This window comes from Cebus imitator, unplaced genomic scaffold, assembly GCF_001604975.1.
Source record: "Cebus imitator isolate Cc_AM_T3 unplaced genomic scaffold, Cebus_imitator-1.0 Scaffold244, whole genome shotgun sequence".
Classification (NCBI taxonomy): domain Eukaryota; kingdom Metazoa; phylum Chordata; class Mammalia; order Primates; family Cebidae; genus Cebus; species Cebus imitator.
Window position 1 is genome coordinate 2,680,672 of NW_016107559.1, and position 14,648 is coordinate 2,695,319.

Sequence of the window (14,648 nt, forward strand, 5' to 3'; positions counted from 1 at the left end):
AAAAAAAAAAAAAAAAAAAAAAAAAAAAACAGAAATAAGAAATGCTCATGTTTTCCAACCCAGTAATTCCACTTCCAAGGCTAATAAAAAGATATCCTTTAATAAATGTAAAGCTTTACTTAGAAATGTACACCATTTATGCTTGAAAAATATATTAAATAACCTAAATTTATAACCATAAGAAACAAGTAAATCTGGGCATATCCTATTGGTAATTTATTTTATTCAATTAAAATAAATTCTTGGAGTTTATAATAACATAAAAAATGAAAGTAAATAGAAAGACTAAATATACATATTCAATTACATTAGAATTACAACTGTTAAAAATAATTACAGAGAAAATGACTGAAAGGAAATATATGAAATGTTAACAAGAGTGGTGTTTAGATAAAAAGATTATGAATGACAGAATTTCTTCTTTCATTTCCAAATTTTCTCTAATGAATATGTATTTTTAAAAGTAATTTTTAAGGTGACATTTAAAAATCAGAGAAGAGAAAACAGAATCACAAAGTTTAGATAACAAGATTATGAATGACTATTTCTTCTTTCATTTCTAAATTTTCTCTAATGAACATGTATTTTTAAAATCAATTTTTAAGGAGATATTTAAAAATCAGAGAAGAAAGAAGAGAAAACAGAATCATAACGTTTTGTGGTCCAGTGAAAATGGACAGAGCTGTGGTCTAAGGATTAAACGTAAGAAAAACAGATATTGGAAGATAATTCTTTGTCCTGCTTTTAACCAAGATTTTTACTTTTCTGCCACCATGAAAATTACTAAATGTGTTCACATGTGAAGTGACCATGGCATCCAAGTTCTGTAATTAAGCGTTCCTCTCACCACTCATGACCCTCAGAGCTTGTATTTCCAAAGAAGTCTTGAAGAAAACCACAGAAAACTTGAATTCCCCAACATCACAAGCACAAGTCAGGGTCCAACCAAAAAAGTCAGAGGACCCAACCAGGAACACCAGTCAGTTGTATCTCTTTAGGAGTGAGATGAGAATGCTGAGCATGCTGTTTACTATACACAGCACATACACAACACGGTATAGAATACTACTCCTCTCTTTATTCTGATTTTTCATTTTTTTTTTTAAATGGAAGCTTGGTTGTGTGAACCTTGCTGGTGGCTGAGTCGCACGACCTGAGAAAGAATTCAAATCCAGATGTTTGAGTTAGCATATGTTACCTTTTCTCCTTTGAAATAAAATAATCCATCTAGAACAGACAAGATGAGTCAAGAGTCTTTCACAAAATGTACTGGCTTTTTCTAAGCCACGCTGCACTTAGTGGCTCAAAGCCATGTCATGGAGGCCAAGGTTCCAAGATATGTCAAGAGCTGGATTCCACTGCTCCCAATCTCTCTTACTGGATGCTCTCTTCTTGCCAGCCAGTGAGCATAGCGGGGCCAGTTTGCTGGGTCAGCTCCAAAAGCAGACACTTTAGCTTAATACGTTGGCATCAGTGTGCAGTCTCTGATGCTCTCTTAAAGTCTTTCCCACAGACCAAATCATCTCCCAGCTCTTGCTAGTAAAAGTGCATTTGACAAGACTAAGGCCTATGGGCAAAACTCACCAGGATGGTGTCCCAGCTGGATAATTTACAATATACACAAGTTAGAAAAGAGAGATTTGAACCCTGAAGCCACTCATACCATGGACTTCAGTAGAAATTTCTCAGAGACAGAAAAATAGGAAAAGATAGAGAAAAAGCCCCTATAGCTAACTTCCCTCTCCCATCCCTGACTCCTAATGGAGCTTGGGGCAGCTGGGAGCCCTGGGTAATGTTACTGCATTAAGTCAGTTTGACAAAATCCAAGACTCAGAAAATAGTGAAGAGACATGGTCCTGTTTACACAGAATATGAAGAGCTGGCAATAGTGAAGGGCCGAGGTTCTAGAGCGGTTCTCACAACACTGTTCAAAGTGTTGCCAAGAGTGACACAAAGCTTCCCCTTTAGGAGTATTGTAGGACTAAAGAAGATGCACATAGCACGCCTAGTGCAGAGCCTGGTAGGTAAGGAATGTTCATGATGCATCGGATGTCAACAACAGTGGTCTTCAGATAAGATTATAGATGACTGACCATAGTTCTTCTTTCATTTCCAAATTTTTTCTAATGAACAATGAGATGAAACTACAAAATCACAGAAACCAGTATAGCTCCTGGACACTCACAACCCCAAGTCAGTTTCTATCTTATGCACGGAAATGTATCTAAGGGTATCTCTTGAAAAAATCTCACACATCTTGAGTTCCCTTTGTCCTTTGTAACTTCTTAAGATGATAACTTTATTTTAGTTGGGAAGTCTTTTTAGTAGATACAATGATTCTTGGCAATTGCATCAGAAAGTTTAGGCAATTTAGAAATTTCTGTAAAAGTCACGAACAGTCTAATTCTAACCTGTTAGTGGCACGAACAGACAAACCATGACTCGGGTGACACAGGCTTTGTATTATTTTGGACTTAGGTGATTTTGTTTAACTTTTACTTTTTTCTTTATTCTTCTTTACTAGGTGAAAACGAAACTGAATACGCATCCATCACAAGAATAACATTCTCAAGTGTAAGGCAAGACAATATTTCGCTCAATAAAGACCATCAGGTTTCAAACTCAGGGAATGTTAAAGAACTTGTGCATTATCAATGCACAACTCACCAGCATGAGCTTTGAGTATATGTGTTTTCAGCCGGCTGTTATAGGAGGACTTGAAGGAGCAGAGTTTGCATCGGAATGGTTTATGGTGTCCGTGGTGGGTTTGCATGTGGCGATCCAAACTTGATGTAGAAGGGAAACAAAAAGAAGAATGACAAAATTAAAAACTGCATACAGCATTTGCTCATTACCTTTTTCCAGGAATCCCACTTCTAGGTCATTCAAAGTCCTTCTGTTTACTTTCCAATAATGGCATTTATCAAATTAATTAATTAATTTTCAAGAGTTGTACCTACTCTAAGAGTACAAGGAGCTAAAGGAAGAGATCAAGAGATTTTTTTGTTTTGGATTTAAAGATATGGCAGTGGTAGCAGATCATGGTAAGAATCTTTATTGTCCCTTCTTAGAGCTCTGATAACTGGAAGAGTGTATCTAAAAAGGGAAGGTACAATATGGGTGAATTCAAGCTTCCTGCCAAGCCACTGAGAGTGCCTATCAATTAGTCTTCTAACTTATTCAAATAACAGAATGGGAATTAGAGAAATTTAGCATTTGAAAAGAGCTGACTTTCTTTTGGAATTCTAATTCTACTTTCATTGTGAACACTAGAGTGAGGAAGGGAGGTTTCAAAGTGGCTGACCTTCTTGCAATGGGCTGTCTTGTTGCCAGGGTCTATATTAATATGGAGGCACAGTACAAGCATGTTTAAAGAAGTCACGTGATCAAAAGGCTGCACATACCTTCTGATACACACAGCCATGTTTGCTGTACGTCTTCCAGAGGCAACTTACAAGGGAGTTATTTAATTAGAATGAACCCCTAGTACTTCATAATAATTATTAGTCTAAAAAAATAATAAATCTACCAAACTAGGTATGGGAAGAAGTTCTAATTTGTATCAGTACTCCAGAGAACTAAATTCTATTCTAAATGCCTCATGTGGGAACGGTACTGCTTACCATTTCAACATATAATGATCTTCTGAGCTACAAAGCAACATTTTCAGTTGCCCCTGGACAGCTCCCTCTGGGTGTCCTTTAGTTATCTTAAACTCAACCTGTTCTAAACAAACCCATCAGAGTATTTTCTACAAAACAAATTCTCTCCTTCATTTCCTTATTTCTATAAATGGCATTAACCGTTCTCCCAGTTGAGTAGACTGGAAACCTAGGTGCCATTTGTATTTCACTTTGTGAAATATATGCATTAAGTCAATTTTTCCAAGTCAGCGAATCCTTCCCTTCGATCATTCCCTAACTTGTTGAACTAGCTACTATTATTGCTTCTTAATTCTTTGCTCCCAGCACCCATCATTTTTTTTTTTTTTCATCTCAAGAGCACAAGCCATGGGGTCAGACTACCGGGGATAAAACAGTAGCCATTACTTACAGGCTGTGTGTCCTTGGGCAAATTACAATCTGTCTAGTGTTTACTTGTCTTATTCATAAGATGATGATCATAATGGGGCCATACCTTATAGGAGTGTTTTCAGAATGAAATTAAGTAATACTTAAAGGTACTTAGTACAGTGCCTGGTATACAGTGAGAGGCAATAAATGTTAGCAATTATAATTATTTTATTAATTTGACTCTTCCTTTTACCAGTAATTTAGATTATAAAATTTCCTGGCACTTAAAACTCCAAATATGGTCCCCTTTAAAGTATTTAGACCTTATCTTTCACTACTCCTTTACATGTAACTTAACGATTAGTCAAACTGAACCCTCAGCTAGGTCCCCAGTCAGCTTCATGGTCTCCTCCCCCAGTTGCTCCTCTACATTTATGTCCTTTCTGCATTATTCAAGTCCTATTTTCCTACTTTAAGACTTGGCCCGAATGCCCCTTAAGCCATAAAGCCTACCTGACTCTTTCAAAGTTGATGTAACAAAGTGGATGTAACATTTCCCTTTTTTAAAACATCATAGTATTTTACTGATATTTTCAAAGATGAGCTTTATTCTGCTGAGTCAGTGGTTTTTATTTTATTTTATTTTTCATTTAACAAACCAAACCTAGACCCTATGTTCCCTTAGGTGACAGACCATGGCCTGTGTCTTTATATTTCTTAAAAGCACAGTACCTAAGACAGGTTACATTCAATTATTCACAATTATTTACTGAAGTTCCACTGTGTGTCAGACATTGTGATAGATGCTATTCAATAAATACTTCATGAATTGAAGAGAACCCTACAAGTTTTATGCCAATGTATGCATCTAATGACAAAGATTAGATACTAGGCTCCATATAATAAAGTGTTTACAATCCATCGTAACCCTGTGAAAACACCACCTCCTTCTTCTGTTTGACAACCACTAACTGGCCCTTTATGTTTTGTAAGAAGCAAACAGTCTGATCATTTACTCATTAAAAAATTTTTTTAAAAAAAGCATGTCAGTCTTAGTCACCTTTATCCAAGACTGTCCAAATGCATTATTGAATATTTATCTCTCTTTTATACAGCTGAAAGAGAAAGGCAACAAAAAGTTCTTAAAACCACCCCTTTCCAAGGCCCCAAAAAGCCTTACGCACCTATTCCAAATTTACACTTTCAAAGCTGCGATGAGTAATGGGAAGCCCCCTCTCCTCAATCGCCCTTTAAGTTAAGCAAATCTTTGGAACCCACGAACTTCCTTACCTTTCAACGTCTTCTGAAAAATTGCAAGCAATGTTTCTTTGGTCACATGGGTTCATAGTCCTAATTTTACCTCTTTAGCAATTCAGTTTTCCAAATGGACTTTACTTCCTCAAGCAATGATTAGATTTTGGTTGAATGTTTGACAGATGAATCAGGAGACTCATCTACTGTCCATAGCTGCATTTTCCTTTGGGCAAATCATAGAATTCCTCCAAATCTGATTTTTAAAATGCCTCCATTTGCCAAATCTAACGCCATCCAATCAATCTCCTGTCCTCAGCCCCATTTTACAGATGTGGTGACTGAGGCTCCAGGTAACAACACAGCAGTAGGTGTGAACCATGAGTGGGGCCTTCTTACTCATCCAAGCTTCTGCTTTAGCGTACTGCCTTCCACTATGACATCTTCTCCCAGTAACCGCTAGTGACCCCCCCAATAGCACTTACTTGTGCCTGAAGGCAGAAACAAAGGAGCAATACTGGCAGCTGTACTTGTCCTCGCGGGTAAACATGGCCAGGGCCAGGTGGCTCCTCTCATGAGAACGCAGCCCCTGCATGGACATCAGGACTCTGTCACATTGACTGCAATGGTATCCCCCCGGCCGGGTTTCATCCTCCAACATTCCATCAAGCAAGCAGTGTTCACCATCCACCCGGCCCACCAGGGCGCCACTGGCGTCTTTGGCTGCTTCCAATCCATCCAGGAACAAGTGGGCAGGGTCATCCGCCTCCTGCTAAGAGAACCACACACACACACATGCCCCACCAACAAAATAAATATCCATCATCATTGCCCCCAGTTTTCTTTTTCTCCCTTCATTCTCCCAAACTCAACAGTGTTTCTTGTCAAAGCTTCCTCCCCTGCCTCTCTGGCTACCCCTAGAGGGAGAGCAAGCCCAACTGTCATTCTTCATGCAGTGGAGGTGATTTTAGGATAACATATCTGGACACAGGTTGCTACTGTTTGGGAAATGTGAACAAGGGGTTCTCCCACTCTGAAGAGAGTTCACTCACTTCTTCCCCATCTTAAAAGAAAATTCCACCTACAATCCCATCTAAGCTGACATAAAGTTGGGATAGGGTTGTGGCTCACAGAAAAAGAGGGAAAGAAAGGAAGAGAAAGAAAAGCAAAGTCGTGTGGTCACTGAGGAGCCTTGGGTCATTATCTGGAATGGAAATAAAGCAAAAGATCTTGCTTTCTGCCCCTTACCCTGTAGATGGTGACTTCACCCTATGACTGGAGACTGCTGCATAATCAATTCAAAAAATTAAGGAGCAGCCTAGTTTTAAGTCACCTGTTTTTTTCAGATAGCTCCTTGGATTACTGATTACACAGGAAAAGCCCTTCTGTCTCTCTCACATGATCCCAGGAAACAAGCCTGGGACACACCACAGTGGTGTATGAAAGAAGCTGACTGCTGCTATCCCTGCGTTACCACCGTGCTGCCAAAAGACAGAACGCTTCAGTCTTCAATGAAGGAAAGTAGAGGCTTTATCTTCACGTTAAACTGGCAAAATACTATGTAAGCTCAAGAAGGGCAGATGACAAAAATATATTCGCATGTACCCACAGAGAAAGGGCATAACCCTGAAATGACTTCTGCTTTAATAAATAATAGGGCTTAGCAATATCCTGGAAGACGGGGATGGTGGCTTGGCTGTTGACGTGGTGGCTGCTATTAGGATTATGATGTTCAAAACAGGTGGCCTAATAAAAGTCAGGGGGAAAAGGGAAGACACTTGTCAGCATCATACGGGAGAGGTGACGGAGGAGACAAACCAGGTCAAAGGGCTTTCGGGGTCAATTGCGGCTTAAATGCTTTTAGTTTTATATTTAATGTCTCTTGCAGTCTCCGGAGGACCCAGGATAAGAAGACAAAGAGATTCTCCCAGGCTCTCTGCATCCTCAGCCAGATGAGAACAGTAAGAAGTCAGGAAGTGGGAGGAGCAGGAGATGGGAACAGAACCCACTTGATTCCTCTTAAGAGCTCAGGCAACTTGGAAGAACGAAGACCTAATGGCACTAAACGCAGAATAGAAGGACGACCCGAAGCCTCCTAGACGGAGAATCGTGGACGTTCTGTTGCCACCAAACTATCCGCGTGGAAGGAAACCAGATCGAAACTCAACCTTCCCCTGTACAGAAAGATGAGGAAGGTCCAACCTGCAAAGAAATCAAAACAAGCCAAACCAATCCAAGCATAATTCAGGAATGTCCGCATTCTGAGATGCTCTTTCCTGAGCTGCTTTGGGCAATGGGGTTAATAAGTAACTTGAATTGCTCACACACAAGAATGCTCATCCAGACCTTCCAGTTCTCACCTTCACAGCAGCTGACACAGCTGGGACATTGCCATACTGGACGTGCTTTCGGAGGTGATTGCAGATGGCTCGGAGCGTTGGGTGCACTTCCACACAGAATTTACATTTGTAGCCCACCACTTTCCTCTCCTTGATCTTTGGCACCTCTTCTAAGTGACCAAAAGGCTGGTAAAATACAGTGGTAGCCATCAGTACTCCGAGCCCTCCCTCAGTCGCTGGAATTTATTCTTGCAGTTTACCAACATATTTTATTTTAAAGCAGATTAGCAGGTTAAAAACCAAGGGAGATATAGGCGAGTATTTTTATATAACATATTTGTCAGCACCATGGCACACTGCCTACTATGCAAAGTCTTTGGAACAAATGCATTACGGCTTGTGAGTAGAGAAGATTTCTGTGCAGAAGCTCATCGTCACTGCCACTAAGTTATCTGGTTTTCAAGCCAGTTTCAACTAGGCAGGTGCAACGTTGCATAGCTGTGCCATTAATGAACTTCTTGATAAAATAAAATCTACTCCTGGAGATGTTAGGTTCATGTAGCAAACACTGAAGACCAAGACATGGCTGAGAAGTGCTAATGGTACCAAGAGACAGCCCACACTACCTTAGGAAAGAGCGAGTGTTGTAAAACTAGGCTTCAGATAAAGCTACTTGGCAGAAAGACATACATAGAAACCACCCCAAACCTCCCCTGAGGAGCCATGGGCGGAGTCAAAGGGAAGGAGGGAGGGGAACGGGACCAAGGAGAGGGGTGAGCACAGAATGGGAGATAATCAAGCTCGAAATGTTTAATTGACTTATTGAGCTCTCTGGCAAGCTAAGTCACTAGGAAGCCTGCAGCAGTTTGGCTGGCAACGAAGAAGTGCATGTGGGCACCAGTGATGAGAGGCCTCCTGGGGGAAGGGAAATCAAAACATATCCTTACCCTCTCTTGTTTGAAATCTGCAAAAGCACCATCTGCATATTTCTGCTTGCTCAAAAGCTGTTTCCTCCTCTCCTGACGTTTGGCACGCTTCTGGAATTCCTCATTGTGAATGTTCAAGTGTGAGGTCAGCTCGGCTGTGCTTTGCAGTTTGCTATCACAGTGCTTACACTGGTAGGTGGAGTTCTGCAAGCGGGGGCCGTTGCCCAGAATGATGAAGTCCCTCTTTAGGTCCCGACTGTGGTGGTCAGTGTAATGCATGCACAGCAGCTCTGCAGTGCTAAAGGACAGCTTGAAGCATTTGATGCAACGGAAAGGGAGCCACTCGATTTCCTGAGCTTCACCCTCCACCTCGGCTTTCTCAAAGCTGCCTCTCTCCTCTTCTTCCATCAGCGTGGGCTTCTCATGCTCATCTGCATAGACGGCCGTGAAGTAGCCCCCCAACTTGCTGGCATGCTGCTTCTTTGGGAACACCCCTGGGTGGCGCTTCATGTAATGGGACACGATGCCCTTCTTGCTGAACGACTGGAAAGAACACAGGGAGCACTTTTTCTTCTCCACTGCCCGCCGAAGTTCCTCACTCAGCTGAGGGGAGTCATCCTTGGGTGGAGATGGGATGATCACCTTGTTGGGCTTGTCACTGATGGTCCTGGAGGCTGCCAGGCAGTGGGTGTAATACGCATCGATGTCGTGGCGCTTCTGGTAGTGGGCTGCTAGACCTTTGCGGATGGGGTTGGTGTAGGCACACAGGGCGCACTTGAAGAGGTTGTTCTTGCCTTCTGGCTGGGCTCGGACATTATTGTGCTTGATGCGGTAGTGCCTGGCAATCCCCTTCCTCGTGGAGCAGAAGTACTTGCAGAGCTGGCACCGGAACACAGTGTGGGAGACCAGGTGGGAGGTAGAGAAGTGAGAAGTGGACACGGGCTCCTCTCCCACCTCCTCCTCAGTGATGGAGACTTGGGAGGGGCTCACTTCAGTGGTCATCTCGGGCTCAAGGGGGACTGGGAGCTTCGGGGGCGACTGGGAAAAGACATCAAATTCAGGCTGATTGTGATACTTCTCGTAGTGGATTTTGAGTTTCTCCAAAGTGCCGTGTGTGTACGGACACAGTTTGCACCGGTAGGCGCCATACCCTTGCTTGAAGATCCTGCTCGTCTCCTCCACATCATTCTGGGATATGTCAGCAGACTGCTCTACGTCATGTACAAAGTCCTCAGCAGTCACCTTGATGGACGGGTGTCGCTTCTGGTAGTGGGTCAGGACGCCATGGATGCGGGTGTTGATGTATGGGCAATGCCTGCATTTGTAGACGGCACCTGGGTTGATGTCAATGTCCTGGGCAAAGTCAGCAGCCTTCACTTTCATGCCAGGGTGCTTCTTCCCATAGTGAGTGAGAAGACCGTGCAAGTTGTTATACTCAGATTGGCATACCGTGCACTGGTATGGGGTGGAAGATATGGCAGGGTTGGCTGAAGCTAGTTGCAGGCTTTTCTCTGGGGAAAGTCTTGCATCCTCTGGACATTCAGCTTCCTGCTCTGGGATAGGGGTGGGTATACTGTTTTCACAATTCACAGGACCTGCCAACTCTTCGGATGAAAGAATGGGCTTCTCCACAGCATCTTTCTCCTTGATGATGTCCAGCAGCACTGACTCATCACCATTCATGGCCCAGGGGTGGAATGCTTGGTAGTGATTGGTGATGTCCCAGATGGAGACAGCTTCAAAAACACAGTCCCTGCATCTGTAAGTTTTGGCTTCAGCTGGCATTGCGAGAGAGGGAGGGGATGGATCTGGCCCAGCCCAGAGTTTAGTAGCCATGTAGGTGTAATCAACATAGTGTTCCGGATGCCTCCGTTGGTAATGCAGGAGCAAACCACTGGGCTCCGTATGGGAGTAGATGCACCACTCGCAGTGGTAGCCAGCTTCTATCAAGCCATCTAGAAATGCCCATCGCATGATGGACGTGACTGTGGCTTTCAGGGCAGGATGGTCTTTCTTGATATGCTTCCTCAGTGCATAGAAGTAGGGGGAGGTATATGAGCACTGCCTACATTTGAGTGCTCGGAGTTTCGTTTTGTCTCGCTCCAGGTTAGACGGGGAGACAAGCACGCAGCTGGCAGGCTTCTTCTGGTTTCGGTCACAGAGGCTTCGAATGGTGGCCGTATGCTGCCGGATCACATCTGCGTTGGCCTTGAAGTCTCGATGCTTCTTCTGATAATGAATGAGTACCCCTTTGACCGTCCGGTTCCCGTAATCACAGTGCTGGCAAAAGAACATCTCATTCTCCACAGGAGGGCCATCTCTCTCAGAGCTGCTTCGGTTCAGCTGTTGCATGGGGGCGGGTGGCCGGGGGGAGCCTTGGGGCCCTTCAACCCCTCTCATCATTGCAGCTGTGGGAGGAGCCTGTCTGATATATTTGGCAGTAACCTTTATTTCTGGGTGTCTTTTCTGGTAGTGGACAAGCACTCCCACAACTGACCGATTGCTGTAGGAACAGTGTTTGCAGTAGTAAAGCTCAGTACTGAGGTCTGGTGGCGGGGGTTGTGGGGGGGGTGGGGAACCCATGTTGGACATTTTGGGAGACATTGGAGCACCCACCTCAAATGATAATTGAGAAAGGGCAGAGCCCCTGTCCACAGACACCATTCGCATAGTTTTCTGGATCCTAAAGTAGGAAGCCTTTTCTTCGGGGTGTTTCTTCTGATAATGAACCAAGACAGAATGCATGTTGGGGCTTGCAAACGAACAAACATCACAATCATAAACAACAACAGTGTTGACCAAAGGGTCCTTCTGATTTTCACATTCAGGACTAAAGGTCTTGGAAGGAGTGTTTTTGTTGAACGCAGCTGGCAAACCACCACCACGAGCCACGGGCGTGGAAGTCGCCATGTTTTTGGGAGCTGAATTCAGAATCTCCCTCAGGGTCTGGGATTCCGTATTCAGGCCTTCCTGCTGCTCCACGACATAGCTGGAAAATATCATCGCGTTGTTGATCTTCACCGTGGGATGCATTCTTTGGTAATGTGGCATCAGGCTTCTAACATTCGGGCTTGTGTATGAACAAAACCGACACCGGTAGATCAGGTCTGAGTGATCAAAGTTGAGTACATTCATGGCTTCTGGGTGGTGCTCGCCATAATGCTGCTGGAGATCTTCAAAGTTGGTGTAATCAATGTAGCATTCCAGGCACCTGTACACCGCACTGTGATCATTGGGGTCCAAGATGTACCTAAAGCTGAATTTAATGTATGGATGCATTCGTTGGTAGTGGGTGCTAACACTCCGGGCAGATTTGTTGTTAAAGTCACAGTGTTTACAATAGTAAAGCCTTCCAGAGTCACCAAAGTCTGTGTTTTCATTATTGTGCTCGGTCCCATAGATGGGAGTTTGGGTATTCAGCAGAGCAGTATTGGAAACTTGGTGATCTTTCATGTTTGTTGAGGAGCCGTAATAATCCTCTTCATCTTCAGAAAGGGTGAGCTCAATCTCAGCCCCATTGGTTGCGTTGTAATCGTGGGTGATGCTTCTGAAGTTGAGTTCCTTCTGGGACTCACTGGTATCTCTTGCCCATATTTGTTGGGCAGAAAAGGAAGTGGGAACCTCTATAATGGGTTCTGTCGGCTCTTCCTCCCTGTCCAACTCAACCTCTATCTCCACTTCGTTGTCTTCCTCTTCCTCTTCATCATCCTCAACGTTGATCACTGCATCTTCCTGCTGTTTGGTTTGGTTAATTTTGCTCTGAAGGTTGCTTGCTATCTCGTCAATTCTGGTTCTCTTCTTCACAGGCGACAAATCTAGAGGAAAGTCATTGGCGAGCTTCCTAGAGGCCTTAGCTACAAAATTGTTCTTGGAGGACAACCCAAGAATTGAGGTCTGACTTTTCTTCACAGTGTTGCTGGAAGAGGGGTGGCTGTCTGTCTCATTTTCCAATGGTAGGCTCGAGGGCTGCCCCTCGAATTTTGGCAAGTTGTCACAGAATGAATGTTTATGCTGCTGATGGACTCTTAGCCCTTTCAGAGTCGTGGTGGAGTAATTACACATGGTGCATTTGTAAGGGTGCAGAGGTGCAGCTTGTGTGGGTGGCTGTGGCTGCTGCGTTGGTGGTGGCTGTGTTTGTGGCGGGGGTGGCACCTGATGTGGTGGCTGCAGCTGTGGTGGCTGTGGCTGCTGCAGTGGTTGTGGCTGTGATGGTGGTGGTGGCGGTGGCGGGGGTGGTGGTTGCGGTGGCTGTTGTTGCTGCAAGGGATCCAACATGACACCTGACTTTCTACCATTGATGCTTGTGCTCTCGTAAGACACCACACCTTCATTCAGTGAGGAAGAAATGCTTTCACTCTGGGAATTCACAGCATCCCAATCTGATGTACCCGTGTGACACTGTTTGTGAGCCCCAAGTTTCAATGAGCTCTTGCAAGTAAACGGACATTCGTCACATTTGTAGACAGCTGTCTTTCCAGATAAGTGGATGTTTTCTATGTGACGGGAGATGCTACGTCGATGCATGGTGAGGAAAGGACAAAAGGGGCACTGGAACCTATTCATGAATCTTCTAAATGGAATCCCCTTGGTCTCCAATAATTTGTTGCCATCTGAGCCCATCAGCTGCTCTGCAGACAGACCTGATGTCTGGTGATCCATAGCATTTAAACCATTCTCACTGTCTATTTCATTTAACTCTTCATCAGAACTGGAGTCATTTAGCATGCTGTTAGTTTCTAGGTCAGCAGAAGAATTGGTCATGTCAGTCATTCCATAACGGGATCTCTCTGCCAAGTTAACTAGACCAGAATTGTGAGGTGACTTCGGCTTCATCTGAGGGTAAGACATGGGAGAAAACTTGGAAGCTGAAGAAGAATTGGGTCTCATGATGGAGTTGCCTACGGAGCCCCTGAAGTTGGAGACGGTAGTATTGGGTATCTCCCGGCTTGCAGCATTCATGGTCAGATAGGTGGAGTTGGAAGTGGGGCTGGGGGAATTCTTGTTCGGCACATCAGGTAGATTAGTCCCTTCTTGTTGCTGTCTGAGACTGGAAAGGATCTTGACCATACTGCGGTGTTTCTTCATCATGTGGTCACACCAGCGTTCTCGGCGGGGGGTCTGGTAGCTGCACCACTCACAACAAAAGTTGCCTCGAGATTTGGTCAAAGGCTTGACCATAGACTCTAAGATGCTGCGCTCCACAACTTCTGCTGGCAGTTCCTTGCAGGGGTCCTGCAGGGATATGGGCGGAACCACAGGGTCTGGCATTGGAGCAGGAGCAGGTGGGGCAGCACTGGTCTCCTTCAAATTGTTTTTGTGATACATCTTCTGATGCTTAATTATTCTTGCCCTTCTTGGTGACTTGTATGTGCAAAACTGGCAAGAGAAGACCTTTCCGAAACCCTCGTGCATCATGATGTTATAATTTAAGGATCCTGGGACAGGGGGTCCTGCCGAACTCCCTTCAGCTTGAGCTCCATGGACCTTTCTAGTGTGTTCTATGAGGAGGTTTTTTGACCTGAAGTAGCGTACACAGAACTTGCATTGAAAAAACTTGTTTGTTGGTTTGGGATTAGCGGCAATATGCTGACCATAATATCCTGGACTGTGGCTATAGTAACTTCCAGTCCCCAATGCAGTTGCATTTTGACCTAAAGAAAAAGCATAAGGAAAGTGAGAGGTGTAAACAAAGCAAAAGAGAATTAAGACATTCAATCATGCAAATCAGTACCATCCAATTGTTCTTTGTTACTAAACATCACACGCAAAAGGCCCGAAGTCTCAAGATGAAGCCCTGAAGAGTATTTGTGAAGCATCAATGAACCTACATGTATTGCACCTTCTCATGGATAAAGATGCAATGCACAGCTTTAGGTATCCTCCTCATCTCCATAATAAGCCACACAGCTACAAAAATACAAGTTTCATAAATTTTAGTACTTTTTCTAGAATTTTCCAAGCTATTACTGTTCTCAAAATTAAAAGGTAGGATATATAAGGAAGCTTTTGAAAGGATAACCACCTAAGATACTCAAGAAGAGATACAGGATGCCCAAATCACAAAAATGGCTAGCAAAGCACAAGAAGCTATTAAGAACCATGGCTATAGGCTAAAGGGA

General features: G+C 43.8%; 1 protein-coding gene across 4 annotated transcripts in view; it reads right to left on the reverse strand.

The window, feature by feature from the left end:
• Window positions 1–14,648, reverse strand: part of ZNF462 (zinc finger protein 462) — a 155,663-nt gene that overhangs the window by 77,164 nt on the left and 63,851 nt on the right. For 3 of the 4 annotated variants that reach the window (XM_037727893.1, XM_017498575.2, XM_037727892.1), the window contains exons 3-6: window positions 8,551–14,180; window positions 7,625–7,789; window positions 5,750–5,853; window positions 2,668–2,786 (exon numbers count right to left, since the gene is read on the reverse strand). In XM_037727893.1, coding sequence (XP_037583821.1) covers window positions 2,668–2,786; window positions 5,750–5,853; window positions 7,625–7,789; window positions 8,551–14,180 — 6,018 coding nt within the window. The remainder of the gene's footprint in view (window positions 1–2,667; window positions 2,787–5,749; window positions 5,854–7,624; window positions 7,790–8,550; window positions 14,181–14,648) is intronic. The other variant, XM_037727894.1, reaches the window with a different exon arrangement.